Consider the following 19524-nt stretch of genomic DNA (forward strand, 5'->3'; position numbering starts at 1 on the left):
GATTATCACTATTAATATTCTGGTGTATTCTTTCTCAATCTTTTTTTCATATATATGGATATCCATTCATGTATTAACTTTGAAAAACAAATTATCCCTATCATATATAGTTTTGTATCCTGCTTTTTCATTCTTGTCCTAAGTATTTTATTTCATTAATATTCTGTATATGTCTTTGGACACATTTCTGATTAAAAAAAATAAAATAAAATAAAATCCTGCCACTACCTTTTCTAATTAAAAAATAATAATAATAATAATCTGGAAGGAGAATGAAAGATGTAACTAAAACAAGGTTAGGGTCACGGAGGTTCTTTATGCTACATTTTCAACTTTTTGTTATATTTGAAAATTCGCAAATAAAGTTTTTTCAAGAAATACATCTTTTTTTTTTTTTTAAGAAATACATCTTAAAATTGTTGAAAATGGCAAAGGGTAAACATTTGTTATTTCTAAGGGGAAATATTTTTTATTTACTATATCATAGATCTCTCAAGAAGAAAAGCAAGGAAGGAAGAGGAAGAAAAAGGAAAAAATAGAATAAGAAAGAAGACTATTGTCTTTTATCTCCTTTGCCTGAGTGATGAAACACTATTGACTCTTCTGTTACTTTAACACAAACTTAAACGTGTAAAACATTTTTAGAGATTTCAAGTTAATATTTCCAAACTGGCTTTGTGGCTCAGATGGTAAAGAATGTGCCTGCAATGCAGGAGACTTGGTTTCGAGCCCTGGGTCAGGAAGATCCCCTGGAGAAGGGAATGACTACCCACTCCAGTATTCTTGCCTGGAGAATTCCATGGACAGAGGAGCCTGGCGGGCTATAGTCCAAAGGGTCCCAAAGAGTCGGACATGACTAAAGCAACTTAACATGCAAGTTAATATTGGGAACAATTTCTGATAAAACTGTTCATCAGCAGACTTGGCTCCTGTGTAATTTATTACTCATCCCTGGAAGGGGCTAATTGAGCTTAATTGACCTCTGGGGTCACTTCCAACTCTGAGTCTGTAAATCTGACTTTTTAGTTTACATCATTCCTTATTTTTTGAAACTCAAGAGTGATGGCTGTTTCCTCTACCTTTATAAAATTGATTACTAAGTAAAGAACTATTAATTTAAAAGAGGGAAATAGGATAGTATCATTTATAGTGTTGGGAGAAAGAGAGGTGGCAGAATAAAGATGGCTCAAGTAATAATTACAGCATAGTACAACAAATGACTGAGTTATGTTCAAAGGCTTTCAAGTGCAGAAAGAGTTAACCTTCGGGAAGCGAGGAAAGACTTCCCAAAAGTGATGCATGGACTGATTCTTAAAAATTACTTAAACAAAAATTCACTTCTCATTCACCCTATAGCAGCAAAAGTATGGCACATCTATACAATGGACCTCTGAAGAGATGTTAAATAGAGCAAGGAGATTTTATTTGTAAATAACATGAAACTATCTCCAAGAGATAATATTAGGTAAATAAAATCAGAGTGCAGAAATATAAACATATTTTTGTGATATAGTTTTTATTGAGTATCTTTCAACAAACAATAGCTTAAAGGAAAGTGGTATTTATTTATCTCAGATATCAAGAAGTGTAAAGATAGGTGCATCAGAGCTAGAGTAGCACTAAGACATCACCAGAGGTCCAGGCTTCTCATTTTTTCATGCTCTACCATCCTTGGGTTGCGGGCTCTCTTGAGATGCTTAAAGTTTCTATGGTGCCCCCAAGCAGCTGAGCCATATTCCTAACAGGAGGAAGGGGTAAGCTCAAAATGCCAAAGGTGCATGCCCTCTGAATCTATTCCCTTATACTAGAAATTCAGTAGTTTCCTTAGAGACTCACCTAGTGGACTTCTACTTACATTCATTGGCCAAACTGTGCTACAGGATCACCTCTAGCCTCAAGGGATTTTGAGGAGGTGAGTTTTTTAAATGAGTACTTTGTCTCTCCAAATACAGCCACAGGTATGTTAGTAGTGAGGAAGAAGAGAGGAAATAGGTAACTAGCAATGTCTGTCCTCTCATATCTAAACCTTAGGATGCTAAACAATTTGGAGAAATGTTGGAAGAATATGTATCAAAGCAGATTAAGTTGTTTAACATATAATAGAAAGAAAGTAATTTGGTGAAACTTTTTGTAAAAATATTGGTTAATCCTCAGGGTTACATTCAATGTAGTAATTACTTCCTTACTCTGATTACTTAACATAAGCAGTATTCACTTATGACTTTTATCCAATCAAGATTTAGCATGAAAAAATACCTGAGTACTAAAATATATGTGCATAAAATAAGATACTTTTTAAAATCCAGTACACTGAAAGTTTACTAGATTACTTTCAGTGGCTAAACTAGGAATAAGATAATGAAAAGGAAAAATTCCCAGATTCTCATACTGTCACTGCTGTAACACTAAATTATAAGTTGTATAATGTGGCCTGAAGTTGTTTTTCTAATGATAAAATCTTAGAAGTTGTGAACACAGTACTAGAGTGGACAGATTTCAAGATGACCAATCAGTTCATTTCTGTTTCTTTAGAAAGTATGTACTAATCATCACAATAATTTTGTCTTTTTTCACTATTAACTGGGCTCCCAGGTGGTGCTAGTGCTAAAGAATCTGCCTGCCAATGTAGTAGATGCAAGAGACGTGGGTTTGATCCCTGGGTTGGGAAGATCCCCTGGAGTAGGAGATGGCACCCCATTCCATCATTATTCTTGCCTGGAAGTCTCCATGGGCAGAGGAGCCTGGTGTTCTACAGTCCATGGGGTCCCAAAAAGTTCGACATGACTGAGCAACAAGGCACACACATAACTATTAAACTACCAGTCTAAGTAGTTCTTTAAATCTCCAAATCTTAGAATTTTAGGACTGAATATTAAATTTAGGACAGAAATCCCTGAATCTTAGAACTAGAAGAGACTTTCTCCAGTTCCCCTCCTTTCAGAGATAAGAAGACGAACGACCTTGGAGTTTTAAGGGATTTTCCACAAACTGTCTGTTATAGGCAGAAGGAGAATTGTTAGCTCCCTCTGATTGAGCTAAATCACTTATTTTGGTATAACCAAATTATTTTTGAAACAACTTGTTACTTTCTCCAGCTACTATAACAGAGAGTCAAGTCTAGTCATACTTTCTCCCAGAGAAGTCTTCTGTAGTGCTTAGAACTAAAGATGAAAATTGGACAAGTCTGTGGTGAGCATGTATCAATCTTGGTAGTGTTGTAACTTTGCCCCCTCCCCCATTTACTGTTCATCAGGTAAATAAACATTTTAAACCATCATTGGACACTATGACCATGAGGCTCTGAGTTCCAGCTTTGTCTTTCATAAACTGAATGTTCCAACCAGGTATTTAAGCTCCCCACACATGCTGTAATTAGAATCACAAGTAGATAAAGTAAGTAAAAGTTCTTTGTGAATGGTGGGTACTATACAAATTATGGTTTCACTTTCATTATTACCACTGTTCTTGTTGTTTCTGGCCATGAGGCTTTTAGATTGCCGTTTGTTTAATGAATGGAGCTTTATGATTATGGATGTCTTTATTAAAAGCTCCCAGTAATTCATTTTCGTCCTTAGGGTAATTCAAAACACCTACAACTTTGACTTGCCTGGTTGTTGCTTTCTTTCATAAGCTGAACTGCATGAGAGATTTATCCAGTGCTTAACCCTTCTTGAGGTTTATACTTGCTCATAATCTCATTGTGCTAATTTTTGTGAAGTGTAGCAGTGGACGTTTTTGTAAACTAGAATGCATTTGCAGGGTACCAATAAAGTACACTTTTATTCATTTCTTTTAGTTACTCTTTTAAAGGACAGTTTTAACTGTTAGCTCCCTTTAAAAAAATGTTTTCTGTTAACTTCTCAACAGTCCTTAAGTCTCCATCCTCAGTGATTTTCTTTGGGATGTAGTGAGGTTTTCATCTAAACCATGAATTTACTCTTTTCAGAAGCTGTTTAACTCACTGGTTCCTCTTTTCCTACTTCCCCAATTTGTATTCAGGTACACTATGTACACTGGAACATTTTTACATATTCTTTTACTTTTTTTAAGCAAAGGAATAAATTAGAAACATGCTTTTTCTTTATAGATGCCAAATTGTTTGGTTCCTTTACTTTATTGCATCTTTATATAATTTATAGTTGTCAAACTAGTAGTACATTGTTTTTAGAGAAGAGTCTTTTATTATTTGATTGTTTTATATATATTTGTCTCCTTTTCTAAGGCTGTTATTCTAGGTCAAATCCTTAAATTTGACCTTTAGGTCAAATCCTTTTGTTAGATGTCCCTTGGGCCTTTGTTATAGCTTCTTCTGATCTCTCTACTTTCACTACCTACTTTTTAAGATTTTATTTGGATATATTTTCTATCTTTCAAGTTACCACAGGCAAGTTTTGCAAGTTGTTTCACTCCCTTATAATACCATATGTCCTTGCTCTCTCCTCCAGTAAGTTTCCTCACTGCCTTTCCAGATTCTGCCGAGAGTTTGTCATTTATTCAGCCTTTACCTCTAGCCCCAAACATTCAGACTCAAAGCCATTGACATATATTTTAGGCTTTTGTTGCCACAGCAGCCACTCCTAGATGTACAGTTTCTGTATCAGATACCTATTGCTGTATAGCAAACTATATCCTAAATTTTAGTGACTTGAAACAGCCATTTTATTTCTTACCATTCTGGGATCACTCATGTGACCGCATTGACAAGCCTTAATGCATAAATACTTACCAGGCCTTGCTTATGTCACTTCTGCTAATATCTTTTTGGCCAAAGTAAGTCATATGGTGAAGCCCAAAGTTAGTGTGGAGGGGACTACACAGGGGCCTGGAATGAAGAAGTATGGTTCACATGGGGTCATTTGTAACTGATTTCAATGCATTTCCAGCTCTGTATTACTGTGTGCCTTTGGGCAAGTCATTACACTATGTATAACAATTTTCTCACTTGTAAAATAAGAGTTAATAGTACCTTCATAGGGTGGTTCTGAGGTTTAAAATTTTTAGTAATTGTTGATTTTCTAATGATTATAAAGTAATTCTTTTGTCATTTTAGAAAATGTACAAACTATAGAAAAGTATAAACAAGAAAACAAACATCTGAAATGCCATCTGATACAGTCCTATACTATAAGTTCCTCAAGGGTCTTCTTTATTTTAATTACTACTGTAGGTATATATCGTGGTTCTTATTCTGAAAGATAAGGTCCTTGAAGGAAGGGACCACATCTGTTCATCTTTGTAAATCCCACAGCCTTGTATTTAAGATTAAAAGTGATCATGTGTAAAAGTGCTTGGCGTAATGACTGGCACAAATTCTATTTCCACCTAAATTGGAATTTTATAAGATACTAGTAAGGATTCTTAGAAATCCTGAAGTTATACTGATAACAAACTATCTGAATGGAACTGTGGGGGGTGGCCGTTATTGGTTGTCTTCTCTCTGGGGCATCCTGGTGACTCGTGAGGTAGAGAATAGGGAATGGTAGAGAGAAGGAAGGTGGTGTCAGGATCTACTTATAGCTCCCAAGTAACTCAGTGGAAAAGTCTCTAAGAAAAACTTCATTCAAGTCTCTCTGCAAGGGCACTGATACAAAGTTACACCAAACCCTCAGCTGCACTTGCCATAGTTCTGTCTTCAGCTTCATGGTGTTTCCCTGAGTTTGATGCATTCAGCTAAGACAGAGACACCAGAAATGTATGCCTGATTTCCAGTGCAAATATGGTAATACTAGTGGAGTCACTTTGTGTTGCTATGTGGGTATATGCAGCAGCACGGATTAGAATACTTTGGACCCTGTCCCCTACTGGCAATATTGAACCAGCTAAATCAGTAATCATCTAGCCGTATAATACTGAATTGCCTCAAAATGAACTCATAATTGATGCCACGTAAATAAAAGCACTGTGTACCCATTAAAATATGGCGTGATTGAAGAAATAAAGTACATTTGAAACCTTAAAAAGAAAACAAAACTCCACAAAACTTCAAAATGCTAAGTGAAGTATGTCAAAGACAAATACTATATGACTTCACTTATTTGTGAAATATAAAAAACAAAGCAAAACCAAAAACTGAACTCATAAAATAGATTGGTGGTTGCCAGACGTTGGGGGGGATGGTGGGAATGGGCCAAGGGAGGGGGGAAAAATGGGTGAAGGTGGTCAAAAGTTACAAGCTTCTAGTTACATATTACCAAGAAAAAGAAGACAAACATGAAGATATAATGTACTGGGGATATAGTGTGTAAGCGGTGACTGTGGTTAATAATACTGTATTGTGTGTTTGAAAGTTGCTAAGAGAGTAGATCTTAAAAGTTCTCATCACAGGGAAAAAAATTGTGACTATGTATGGTGACAGATTTAATTAGGCTTACTGCAGTGATCATTTCACAATACAGTCGTCCCTTGGTGTCCACAGGAGATTGCTTCCCAGACTCACTTCAGATGTCAAAATCCACGGATGTCCAAGGCCCATAGTCTATCCTCTGTATCTGTGGTTCCACATCTGCAGATTCAGCCAACCTCAGATTGTGTACTACCTACATATTTATTGAAAAAATCCTCATAAAAGGACTCACATGGTTCTGTGCTGTTCAAGAGTCAGCTGTGTGTACAAATACTGAATCATTATATTGTACACCTGAAACTAATATAATGTTATGTGACCGTTATATCTCAATAGAAAAAAACTTCATTAAAAAGGAATAACCTGAAAAAAGAGACACTAATCTATGAAATATTTTGTTGTTGAAACCTGAAATCTGACAATACTGATAAGATGGTATTCTTTACACTCAGACAAATCTTACCTTTGTGTTTTAGTCAAAGAAGTTTGGCAGAGATCACAGAACTTATCCATACTGCTCTCCTTGTACATCGTGGGATTGTAAATTTAAATGAATTGCAATCTTCTGACGGGCCACTGAAAGATATGCAATTTGGAAATAAAATAGCTATCCTGAGTGGAGACTTTCTTCTAGCAAATGCCTGCAATGGACTCGCTCTCCTACAGAACACCAAGGTAAAACTGGGCAGGGTTTGTTCTTATCTGAACGGCCTTTAGGTGGCTCTTGGTTGACTGCGGGAGCCACAGAGGTCTGGACACCCTGCTGCCCCAACTCCACACACATAGATGCCCCGTAAAATTGTGATGAGGGTAATGATGATGATGGCAATATCAACCCTAGTTAAAACTGGTAAATGCTAGGAAAGAGTTTTGAAATTAATTTCCAGTTGTTGGTTTTTGTTTTTTTTTTCTGGTAACAGATGGAATTATTTGTTAATTATAGGTAGTGTTAAATACTCAGGATAAAGATGATGTCATCAATATTACCTATCATCTCACTATCCAGAGATAATTACTATAGGTTACTGTTTTCATATATTTCCTTCCAGTCTGTATTTGTTTATTCATACCTTTGGATGTGTGGATTTGGGGGTAGCATAAGTGAAAACTTAACATGTGTAAGCTTTCTTTAATCCTACCTTTTTCTCCCATTGCATAAATGACATGCATTTTCCCATATCATTAACATTTTTCATAAGCTTACTAATGGTTGCACAGTATTCAGTTATTTTGATGTAGTGTTGTTTATTTAACAGATTCCTTATTTTGGGACATTTAGGTTGCTTCTAATTTTCTACTCTCATAAATAGATTTGCATTAAACATTTTTACACATCAGTTTTTCTTCATTTCAGATTATTTCTTTAAGGTAAGTGCCTAGAAGTGGTTCAGAGGGTTTAGTTTTAGTATTCTTGATGCATATTGTCAAGCTGCTTTCTAAAAAGACTGTAGATGTAGTCTTCATTTATCAGTTAGGATTTGGTGTGACTATAAAATAACAGTGACCAAAACAAGATAAGAATTTATTTTTTTCTCCCTCTCTCTCTCTCTTTTTTTTTTTTAAACATATTATTACTATCTGGGACTAGGCAGTCCAAGGTTGGTATGGTGATTCTAAAATCAGGAACCCAGGCTCCTCTTATCTTACTGCTCTGCCATTCCTATCTTGCCACTTTGTGGCCCAAGATAGTTGCCATTATGTCTTCACTCCAGTCAATAGTAGGGAAGGAGAAGGAAGGGCAAAAAAAGGGCAGATCTCCTCCATTAAAGATTAAGTAAATACGCATCCTGGACACCCAAGTACAGCCTCAGTGTAAGTCTGCCATCCCAGAATCCCATCTGACTTAGCATTTGTCCTAGACTTTTATTTTTAAAAGAGAATGGTTACTTATAATTACATTAGAATAATGGGTTGGTAGAGCTCTGCTTTCTACTCCCAGCTTCTGCCTCGATTTTCGTCTCACATAGGCCAATAATAGGTGAGACCCATGTACTGTAAGGGAAATTCTCATGTTAAGGTATTATTAAATCTGAAAGAAAAGCAGCAATAACTCTTCTCTTTTCCCAGTGCATTCAGATACCGCAGTCAAGGACAGAATTTAGGACAGTTGTTAATACAAAGTACACTGAATGTCTAGAGACAGTTAAAGCTCCTTCCTGTCTCAGGTGGTAGAAGTATTTGACACTGCTGCTCCAGCTGGCTGTTTGGTGTATCACCCAATTTCTTGGAAAAGTTAATTTAATAAGGAATGTATAACTTGCATAAAATGTTCCTTGACGTTTGCTGTTCACTGTGGAGGCCATAGTTGGGTCACTGACCACATGGAAAAGAGAAGATTTAAATCTGCTGAAAAACTGTCAAGATTAATAGTAGTTACTACTAAAATTAGTAGTTACTTTAGGGAGACTTCCTAAACATGATGGTTTAACACATATGGCTGGAGAAAGTATATGTACATACAACTCTGTAATGCCTAATTTTTGTTGAGATAAATTACTATTGCTCTAAATTAATTTCATTCATTTTTGACCAAAAGCAGTAGCTTTAAGTCTGTTGACTCCAATGATAGAAGAATTTTGCAAATAGCTAGATAATTCCAGTTTCAGTTGAATGTTGTCAGGTACGTCAAGTAACTAAATCATTTTTGTTAATTCTAAAAATGTTTTCTTTTTCAGTCCATTCATGAAATCAAGGTAGAACTTTTGGAAGTATATTCTATCAAAGGTAAAGCCATTTTGAGTGAGACTGGAAATTCAGTTTAAAAGTTGAACATGAAAGAAAATTGTTAGCTCATAATAATAATACAAGTACAAATTTAAGCAAAGCACACCACGGTGTTGTGATAAAAGTAACCATCTTAACTATACTGAGAAACTTGTAGACTAGTTGGAGCTAATTGAAGCACACTCATAGTTCATATTTGCATCAAAACAAGCATCAACATTCTACTAATTGAAATAAAAGCTATTGTTACCAAAACTAACAAATATCTTTATAGTCAGATCTCAGGACTATAAGATTTGGGGGATATAGCTGATGTTGAGTGTAAAACTATACTTCAGCACCACATATTTCAAAGAAGTATGTGCCTTCTCTCTTTGTTGCCTGTCATTAGTCAGATTTTAGAAATCTTTATGTCCAAGGATGGTATTGAACTTTGTTCTAAATGGACATCATAGTTTTGGTTACATTTTGTTCAAAATCAATTGGAAATCTGAAATCAAGTGTTCAACAAATGAAGTACTCAATGAAACTTTTGTAGAATTGCAATTAATGACAACAGAGTTTCCATTGGAACTTTTTCCTACAGAAGGAAAGAAGGAATTGAACAAAATAAATGGTAAGAACTCAAATGCAAAGAATAAAGATTACAAGATTAAAACATGCAGTTCTATACTTGTGATTTGGAATATCTCACCTTGCAGGAAGAATCTTTTGGTGGTGCTCCTATTTTGAATAAATTATACACATATATGAGTGAAATGAAATTGAGAAAATATAGATTTTGCTACATCTAATTTTGACAAAACATTCAAAAGAATCATAGTCGATTTATTTGACAAGTTTTGTCTTATAAAAATATTTGTCAAAGAAAGGTACTCTGAAGGAAGCAAAAATACAGTACCTTGAAAATATCTGGGGTGGAATAGTTACAATTTTCAATATGAAAAGAAAATTAGAATTGAGTATCTCTTCCATTTAGCAAATTTGCTCTGAACTTACCAAGTAACTCAGAACCTGTAGAAAGAGCATCTTTCTCAATTAAATCTACCAATTATCATCTACCAGTCATCTACCAATACCATCAATGATGGTATTGTCATCTACCAATAAGAATCCTTTAAAATGTCAATAATTTCAAATTAATTAATTACAAAATGCAGCTGTGGAGAATGTTGCTGGAGGTTTTATCTTTAAATGCCATGTTTTTGAAAACACATCCTTCAGAAAAATGCCAGTGACACTATATTAGAGACAGATATGGCTAAGAAAAAAAGTATGTGAATATGTACCAAGAATAGTGATTCTACTATTTTTTAATATTCATGTAATCAATATAAAAAGTTCTTTTTATTTTATTTTAATGTACATGAATATATGTTATTTTTATTTCTTTTGAAATTTTGTGTATTTTTTGGAAGTAATTTTTGAATAGAACTAGTTAACAAGTCCCCCAATGTAATAAAATCAATTATTAGTTAGTACAAGTTTCATCAGATGCTTCCCTGGTGGCTCAGATGGTAAAGAATCTGCCTGCAATGCAGGAGACCTGAGTTTGATCCTTGGGTTGGGACCATTCTCTGGAGAAGGGAATGGCAACCCACTCCAGTATTCTTGCCTGGAGAGAGGAGCATGGTAGGCTACAGTCCATGGCGTCGCAAAGAGTCAGACACAACTGAGTGACTAACACACACACACACACACACCCCCCCCACCAAAAGAGTCTTCCTGCAAGGTGAGATAGTCCAAATCACAAGTACAGAATGGCATATTTTAATCTTGTAGAGCATTTGAGTTCTTACCATTTATTTTCTTCAATTCCTTCTTTCCTTCTGTAGGGAAAAATTCCCATGGAAACTTTGTTTTCATTAATTGCAATTCTACAAAAGTTTCAAAAAGTACAAAGTTTTAATTATTTTATTACTGCCTTTTACATGGCCCAGTTTGGATGATAAGTTTTATAGTGTCATACCGCTTTGAAGACATTTCTCAGAAGTTATTTGAAATCCTTCTGCATACATTCTGTTGGCTAAAATTTAATGATACAGTCACACCTAGCTCTCAGAGAAACTAGGATATACAAACTTTTGTGGGTTGCCATGTGCCCAGCCAAAAATCTGGAAGATACAGAGAATAGATATTGGGAGACAAATAGCATTCTGCCCTACCTTCCCTTCACACTTTTTGGTTAACGCGTAGTTTCACAAGACAGACCTGCTGGTTTTAGGGAGAACAGTATGGTGCCTTTAGTATGTAGTTTGTGTTCATCTGAAGAGGAGGCTAAAGAAAGAAATTCATTGGCCATATAAAATGGAATTATAAATAATCTCAGTTTACTTGGGAGCCACCCTCTACGTTTTCCCTCTTCACCATACCTGCCATGGTCTCTGTTGAACTTTGGGTCTTGGAGAAGGAGGAAGCCTCAGAAAGTGCGGATCTGGTATGGTTTCTGGCTGCCTTGAGCTGCACATGACTAACCACACACACTGACCCCTCATGGTTTAGATCCACATACCTGAGAGGAAGACATGTCATGGGACAAATTTATATCTGTTTGCTCTGATCATCAGTTTTAACTCACTTTAAGCTATTCTGATGAAGTCCTTTTCTTTTTTTAAGATTTATATATTTATTTTTTGGCAGTGGGGGTTCTTTGTTGTTGCACGTGGCTTTCTCTAGTTGTGATGAGCTAGGGCTACTCTTCGTTGCGGTGCACCGGCTTCTCACTGCAGGGGCTCCTCCTGTTGCAGAGCACAGGCTGTAGGTGTGAGGACTTCAGTTATTGCTGCTCATGGGCTGTATACAGTTCTGGCCTAGTAGTTGTGGCATAGGGGCTTAATTGTTCTGTGGCATGTGGTATCTCCCTGGACCAGGGATCAAACTGGTGTCCCTTGTACTGCAAGGCTGATTCGTAATTACTGGACCACTAGGGAAGCCCTTGATGGAGTCTTATATAAGATTGGGCTTCCCTGGTAGTTCAGTTGGGCTCCCTGCAATCCTGCAATGCAGGAGACCCTGGTTCGATCCCTGGGTCAGGAAGATCCCCTGGAGAAGGAAATGGCAAACCACTCCAGTATCCTTGCCTGGAAAAATCCCATGGAAAGAGGAGCCTGGTAGGCTGCTGTCCATGGGGTTGCAGAGTCGGACACGACTGAGCGACTTTCACTTTCATTAACCTTTTATATAAGGTTAAGATGGTGGTATTAAGTACAAATATTATTAACATACTATAATGACACAAGCAAGTGATCACTTGCTTTAGCCACTTCACTTTATAGAAATAATATTTAAAATGTTCCTTTTCTTAGCTAGCTTGTATCATTCACACATTCTTTCTTTCAGTGTGGTTCAAGTTCAGAGAAAATGGAGGCTCTGTTCTCATCAAAATCAAATCAGATTCATAGCCTGTGAAATCCATTCTTGGTGCTTTGCATTCAGAAGCATCACTATAAATGTTCCAGAGTCTAAGACCTCCACCATCTGCTCCATTAGGCACTGGATTTCAGTAGCACTACTTGATTTACAAAAAAAAAAAAAAAAAAGCTGATCATATCCAAGCAACAGTTCAGCCTGAAGCTTCTCCTTGAAATAAGAATGGTCAAGCATTCCCTTCCCATCAAGTCCTGTACCTTCATGATCTCTGCACAGGTTTGCACCTTTAGATTGGCATTTTATCAACCTTTGTCTGGTGAGGAAGTTTTTTCTTTTTAAGCCATGGTATGTTTTTTTCTGAATTTGATAGTTGTGTGTTAAATTGAAGCCTTTATTGTATGCATCCCCCCTGTTCATCTGAAACAGATCTTTTGCACATTGTTCTTCAAAGGGTCATTTGAAGGTTCTACAAGTTCACTTTCAAAAGATGCTTCACTGGCTCACTTTTTGTGAAAGACCTTGAGTACCATATCTAGGGTCCATAATTGATCTACAAATCTAGGCTTTCTGTAGCCGTATTTTAATCATAATGGATGATTTCCAAATCATGTGAATATTGTTTTAAACTGAGTAAATTGTAAAGGGTAACTAAAGTGCTCTTTCAGAGAAAATCTTTTGATAAAGCAAATCTCCCATATTCAGAACTGGTTCCTTTCATTTAAATACATGGTGGTATTCCCCTTGGAATTTTTTTTTTTTTAAGGAAAGTAAAGTTTTATCTCAAAAGAGGACTAATTTTATTAAATGAGCTCCCAGAAGCTTCAGTATACTACTATTAAAAGAGGGAGTCCGAGGGGAGGAAAAGGTGGCGATAAGTAAGATCTCTACATATGATAATGTCTTAACAAAGCTAGATGTCTGTTTGACATTTTCACTTTCTTTCATAAGAAAGAAAATTTGTCAGCATTAACAACATAAACAGAGACCTCAGCATAAGGGGACAGGCAGAACATAGCACAAAAATGCTGTATATAGTATTCTGTTTTTTCACAGTAACAGCCTGGTTTTTCTTTGAGAGTATATATTTAACTTGGTAATTAAAGTTAGCATATTTGTAGCAACTTCTAATTTTCTATAACTTACTCATTCTACCAACATCCCACTTTATTTTGCTACTGAATTCTTGTCTGAATTTCTGTGTTATATGTTTGTCATTGCACTTCTCCTGGGGCAGACCATTAGATGAAGTGTTCTGCAGTCATATGAAATTCAGAGCTCTTTTATAATTGCCAAGGGTAAAATTAGCAAAGTCAATTATTCTCCCTTTGGCTTTTCCCTGAAGATATGAGGGGTCTTCAAGGTAATTGCCTTAGGTAACACTTAGATTTTTAAATATCTCTAAGTATAGAAATTGGTATATTAATCCTCTGGTAATTGTCTTACTATTATAGCTATAGTCACATAAGTGTGAATTAACAAGATTTTGAATTCAGTAGTGAATTTAAAAATTAATGCTTTAAAAATTAATGAATTTTCATTCATTTTCAGTTATGGAACCTAAGGGCAACTTTTTATTTTAGTACTTCACTATATAAAGACCCTGAACTAAGAGACCTCAGAATACCTCTTTTTAAGCCATAAATTCTCTGACTCCTTTGAAATAAATTGCTCTATATTGTGTTCGTGTAAAACATCGCTGAGTGCTGAAATGATGAGGTCATGCCAGAATCTAAAATTTTAATGTTTGAGCATCAGGCTATCAACGAGACATGCTAGATAATTGGGAGAAAATCATGACATGGAAAAGCACTATAATTTAGAAATCTGGCTGACCGTTACAGTTTTTCCCTGGTTCCCTGTATTTATTTGTGGACTAGATTTGTATTTTAGGATTAAGCCACAGTGTAAATAAGACAGTGCACATTACTACTTGTCATCTTAAAAAAAATATATAAAAAGAGTGTTTTATTTTATATGTACAGTGATAACCCTAGTATTTAAAAAATTTAATTCACCATATTATTTTTAACCTTTGTAGTGATTTTCATTTAATGGACCTATCCTTACACATCTGAGAGTTAGCCTGGGTCTTGTCTAAGCACCCTGGAACATCATCATGATATCACTACTGGGCACCATTTTATTAAGCATTAGTGATTTATATTTCTAAATAACCAGTGGCACAGATGTACTTCTTACATAGCTGATGTATTTCCTTATGTTAACTTTGTTTTCCTAAAGGCATAAATATGTTGTTTACAAGGAAGAAATTTAGTTGTATAAATACGCTCAATTTATGCATGTAAATCTCCTTTTGTACCGTCTATATATTTTAATAAAGCAGCTGCTATTGGTTATTTGATGTTTTTCTTATCTGTTATATTAATTTTACTTATAAATTCCTGTTGAAAAGTGAAACCTAAAAACATGCCTATGTCATATGAAATTTAAGTTTTTCTCTGTCATATTCATTTAAAATAGCGATTACTGTGACCTTGTGTGTTTACAGACCAGGGTCACGTGGCTGAGGATGAAGAGGAAGGAATCAGCTGTTTATCTGCCCAGTACTTTGTAAACTCTGAACTCAGGAAGTCCCTTGAATAAAATCAATAGAAAGGCCAAATTAGAATACTGAATAACTCAAGTTGGAAAATACTTTTCTTTCCTCTCTCTGACTTTGGAGAAACAGCAACTTATGCTAGTGAAATTGGTGGGGAAAAAGTAGATTTAATTCATATGAATTCTAGAAAGTGGGTAAAGGGAATTACAAAAATTGAGATTGCTGAAGTGTACAATAAGATTGCCATAATCAGTATATTTCTACCTCTCATGGCCAACCATGGTTCAACTCTGTCCATTTCAGAGGGTGTATTTTTGTAGAAAACAGGCTTTAAAAAAAATAAGTTTCTTTAAATGCCAAGCATATGGAAGAAATGCTTCTCTTGCTCTTTTTTCTAGTCTTCAGGTTTCTGACATAGACAATTCAGAGAAGTATCTATTTTGCATAATGGCATTTGACCTTGGACTTCCCTGGTGGCTCAGACGGTAAAGCATCTGTCTACAGTGCGGGAGACCTGGGTTCGATCCCTGGGTCGGGAAGATCCCCTGGAGAAGGAAATGGCAATCCACTCCAGTAGTCTTGCCTGGAAAATCCCATGGACAGAGGAGCCTGGTAGGCTGCAGTCCATGGGGTCTCAAAGAGTCCGACACGACTGAGCGACCTCACTGTCTCTTTCACTTCACTTTCACCCGCAAAAGACATTTCATTGCTTTTTGGCACCAAAAGGGTAAAGTTCAAGGTTTTAATGAGATAATAAATTTTAAAAGAACATAATATTTTGTCTTATTTCTAGTACACATCTCAAACATGTATTACTTTTATTTTATATGCAAGGAAGCAGATTCAGACTATAAATATAGTGTCTGTTTAATACTTGGCTATGTTAGCATCATATGATAAGAAAAAACTGGAAAATTATTCTGAGAATTTTGAAACTGTGATTTTATAATAGCATTCTGACTTCTCTAAGTGATACGAAGATAGTTTCCTTTATCATTACAATATATGACACCTCCCTTAGGTTCTGTGCATATTTATTCTAGTCATGAAAATCTACACTTGAGTGGGTTATATGAAGAAAAGAATATTAATCCTGGGTGTCAAACCACAGAGGATGAAAACAATTAATTGAATGATTTCCACAAGTAAAATACTGATGACAAGACTCTTCTCCACCCACCCTTTCTTCACGCAGTGGACCTGTACACGGTGCCCCTTTCTTTGTCTCTTACTATGCATTACTCAGTTCATTTCACCTCAGGCAGTCTTCAGAATGTATACACATCCTCTTTAATTGTTTTCCTTCAGTTTTTCGTTTTCCTTTTACCTGTTATTTCAGAAAAATTGTCATCCACCTTTTTGCCTTCTCTTTACTTTTTTCAAGAGGAAAAATAAACCAACAAAGTTTGCTTGGAGTTGGAAGAACTAAAACTTGGTATATAAAAGGAAAATTATAATAGAAATGAAATAGACATGGGAAAGAACCAGTGTATCTATCCTCATTCTCTTACTGAACCAAATTTCCCTGTAACTATCAGCATTTAAAGATCATTTTTAAATATTTCATATTTAGTTTTGTTTTTCTATTTGTTTAGTTGCAGGTATTGGAAGATTGTGGTTTTCTATCCAATTTTTTATTACAGGCATAAGGTATTTCTAATATTGTGGACTAAATAAGCTTTTGTGGGTTGCCCTGGAAACCGAGCCATCATATATAACCTTATATTTTGGGAAAATGTAGTATGAGCTCCAAAAAATTTACTTATAGATAAAAAATTTTAAATGTATTACAGTTGTAATCTCATGCCTGCTATATTAAATTAATACTGAATTTGGGTACCATAAGCAAAAGAAAATTTAAGAGCATCCAAAAGGATCCATGTGACTACTTTTCATTAATTATAGTGATATAACTTTGGTTTTAGCATTTCCATCATTTTCTTCTGAGTTGTAAATACTCAACGAAAAAATTCACTCTAAGCCCAAGTTGGCTTACAGGGCCTTAACCCAGAAGCAAATTTTATTTATTTAGCAATAGTGATTGGGAAGAGCCCTTTTCTGGCAGCTAATGACCTACTGGAGGACTTGTGTGCCCAAGGCAAAGCTGAAGGCCATTAGCCCAACTGGTCATTAACTGACAAATGCCTGACCCTGAGGTCATTTCTGATATCATAAATTGTGAAAACATTAAAGTGGGTTGTTGGAAAGTATGGTTGTGCCAAGGAACTTTCTTTTTAAGAATTTAGAAAATACATTGAGTTGTTTGCTGTTATTCATGTGGCTTAATTGTCTTTGTTCTTTATTCAAGTCAGATATCAATAAACACTAAAACTATACTGTGTGTGTCTGTCTAATCTTTAGTTTTTGAAGGACAGTTTTCCTATTTAGAATATCAGATTAATTACTTTATTGCTAAGCAGCTACACTCTTGTGGATTACTTATGTTTTCATAATGTGTTAAGCTTTATAGCATTTATCTATTTTATATTCCTTAGTGATGTCATATAAAGCTACAAAGAGACGTGGAAATAGCCCTGATGTTGAAGTGTGTAGACCTACTTCCTATCTCTACCTTGTTTAAAAAAGATAGTCATTTAACATTGGACAACTCATTTTATCTCTCAGAATTCCAGATGAAACCTTTTTCTCCAGATTGTTTATCTAATGTCTTAATACACCATTTTGGAAATGAAATTAGAAACTTCATAATGTAGAATATATAATAGTTATTAAAATTACTACCAGTTATTAAAATACTAACAGCTTATACTTTTGAGTATTTACTATGTAGTAGACACTGTTGTGATTTTTGTATATTAACCTATATAACCTCTCCCAAGACAAAGGAAAGAGCTAATTTCCTTGTGATAACAGTGCTAATAAGTGGTAGAGTTGCTGTCTAAATCCAGGCAATCCAGCTTTGAAATCCTCATGCTTAACTGAAGAAGAAAACAAACAAAGAAAGAACCACAATAGCTTTTTTGCCAGAAATTTTGCACTTAGAGATATTGGAATTTATAATATCTTAAACAATTAGTGGTTTTTAAATAAACATTTCAATAAAAATATCAATAAGGCTTTATAAAACATTTTAGAGAAACAACTACTAAGCAAAGGCAACTTGTTTTCTTAGTTTCCTCATCTATAAAAGCAGCATTATTTCCATCCCCTGCCTCCTTGCCAGTTCCAATATTCTGCGATTCTGAGTGTTGTGGGAAAAACTCAAAAGCTACAACATACAACCAGATTCTGAAAAAGACATTCAATATAAAGAAAAGCAATCAAGAAAACTTTGTAATAAAATCAGAGGTGTAGTAGAAAAATAAAAATGTTTTGTAACTATCAGAGATCTTGAGATTGGACATGCGTATTTCAGCAATCTAAAGTAATACCCCAAATTTATGCACTCATCTTTATGGCTGATTTGTGATGAGAAACTTATATTTTGTGACGAGAAGCTTCACTTTTTCAAGTAGTTTAAGCCATAAGGTGGTATACAAATGAAAACAGCAATTGAACAGAGTGGTAATTGTGCAAATTTATTTTGAAATAGTTAAGATTTATACAGTGAATTCACACATTAGAACAGTATTGATAATTCAACAAAAATTTTTGTTCATGTGCTAAGCATTCGAGATAGAGATATCAGTTTAAAAGTCAATTGTGTATCTTTATAAATTAGAGAATTTCTAACCCAAGGGTATTCATTATTTGATTCAAGGGAACAATGCAGCTAGTCTCAATTCTTACTACCTAATTTTTTTAAAAGGAGGGGAAAATGGATTGTCTTAATTTTCTAGAATGCAGTATTAGTAGGGCCCATTATTTTTAGAATTTCACTGAATCACAGATTTTGAAGAACTGTGAAGGTATTTGGAAGAAATACAATTACAGTTTTAGACAAGATGCATGGGTTTTTAACACATATGAGCCATGCTTTTATTTCTGTGACTGCTTTTGAAGTGCAGACCTTGGGACGTCTCTAAATTACAAACATCTGCCTTTCATGTGGCCCAGTTTGAACAGGAACTGATTATGCTGAAAGGTGAACTGTGTTACCCAATAGGACATGGTATCCCTGGAATTTACAAGATGTATATGTGAATCCCAGAAAAATGCTGAAGTTTTTAACTCGTTGGCCAAATGTGGTCTAAGCCAATTTGTTTTCATGAATCTAATGCAATTAAAGCTAATAGTCAACATCAGTAATACAAACCAACAAGATTGATATGTACCCTAACAGAATATACCCTACAGTACCCAAGAATGATTCTGTTTTATCCTGCCTCTGTTTATACTCAGTTGATTTACTTGTTTTTGGTATAAAGTGATAAATTAACACCTTTACAAATATATTTCAGAATAACAATGTTTAAACTGCATATGAAAAATTGGGGGATTTTGCAATTAACATGGCTAACCAAGGGGCTTCCCTGGTGGCTCAGTGGTAAAGAATCTTCCTGCCAGTGCAGGAGACATGGGTTCAATCCCTGATCCAGGAAGATCCCGTATGCTGCTGAGCTACTAA

The 19524-nt window shown here is 35.2% G+C and overlaps 1 protein-coding gene across 10 annotated transcripts in view; it reads left to right on the top strand.

Annotated features, from left to right (window-relative positions):
• Window positions 1-19524, top strand: part of PDSS2 (decaprenyl diphosphate synthase subunit 2) — a 296799-nt gene that overhangs the window by 187231 nt on the left and 90044 nt on the right. For 8 of the 10 annotated variants that reach the window (XR_015132974.1, XM_086317481.1, XM_086317482.1 and 5 more), the window contains one exon: window positions 6820-7018. Coding sequence is in view for 9 of the 10 variants with exons in the window: in XM_086317481.1 (XP_086173607.1) it covers window positions 6820-7018 (199 nt within the window). In the remaining variant the exon portion in view is untranslated. Of the gene's footprint in view, window positions 1-6819; window positions 7019-9018; window positions 9121-14945; window positions 17333-19524 lie in introns of those variants that run through there. The other 2 variants (XM_086317486.1, XM_086317485.1) reach the window with 2 other exon arrangements.

Source organism: Bos grunniens, chromosome 9, assembly GCF_055505025.1.
Source record: "Bos grunniens cultivar Pamir isolate PY7600 chromosome 9, Bosgru_T2T1.0, whole genome shotgun sequence".
Classification (NCBI taxonomy): Eukaryota; Metazoa; Chordata; class Mammalia; order Artiodactyla; family Bovidae; genus Bos; species Bos grunniens.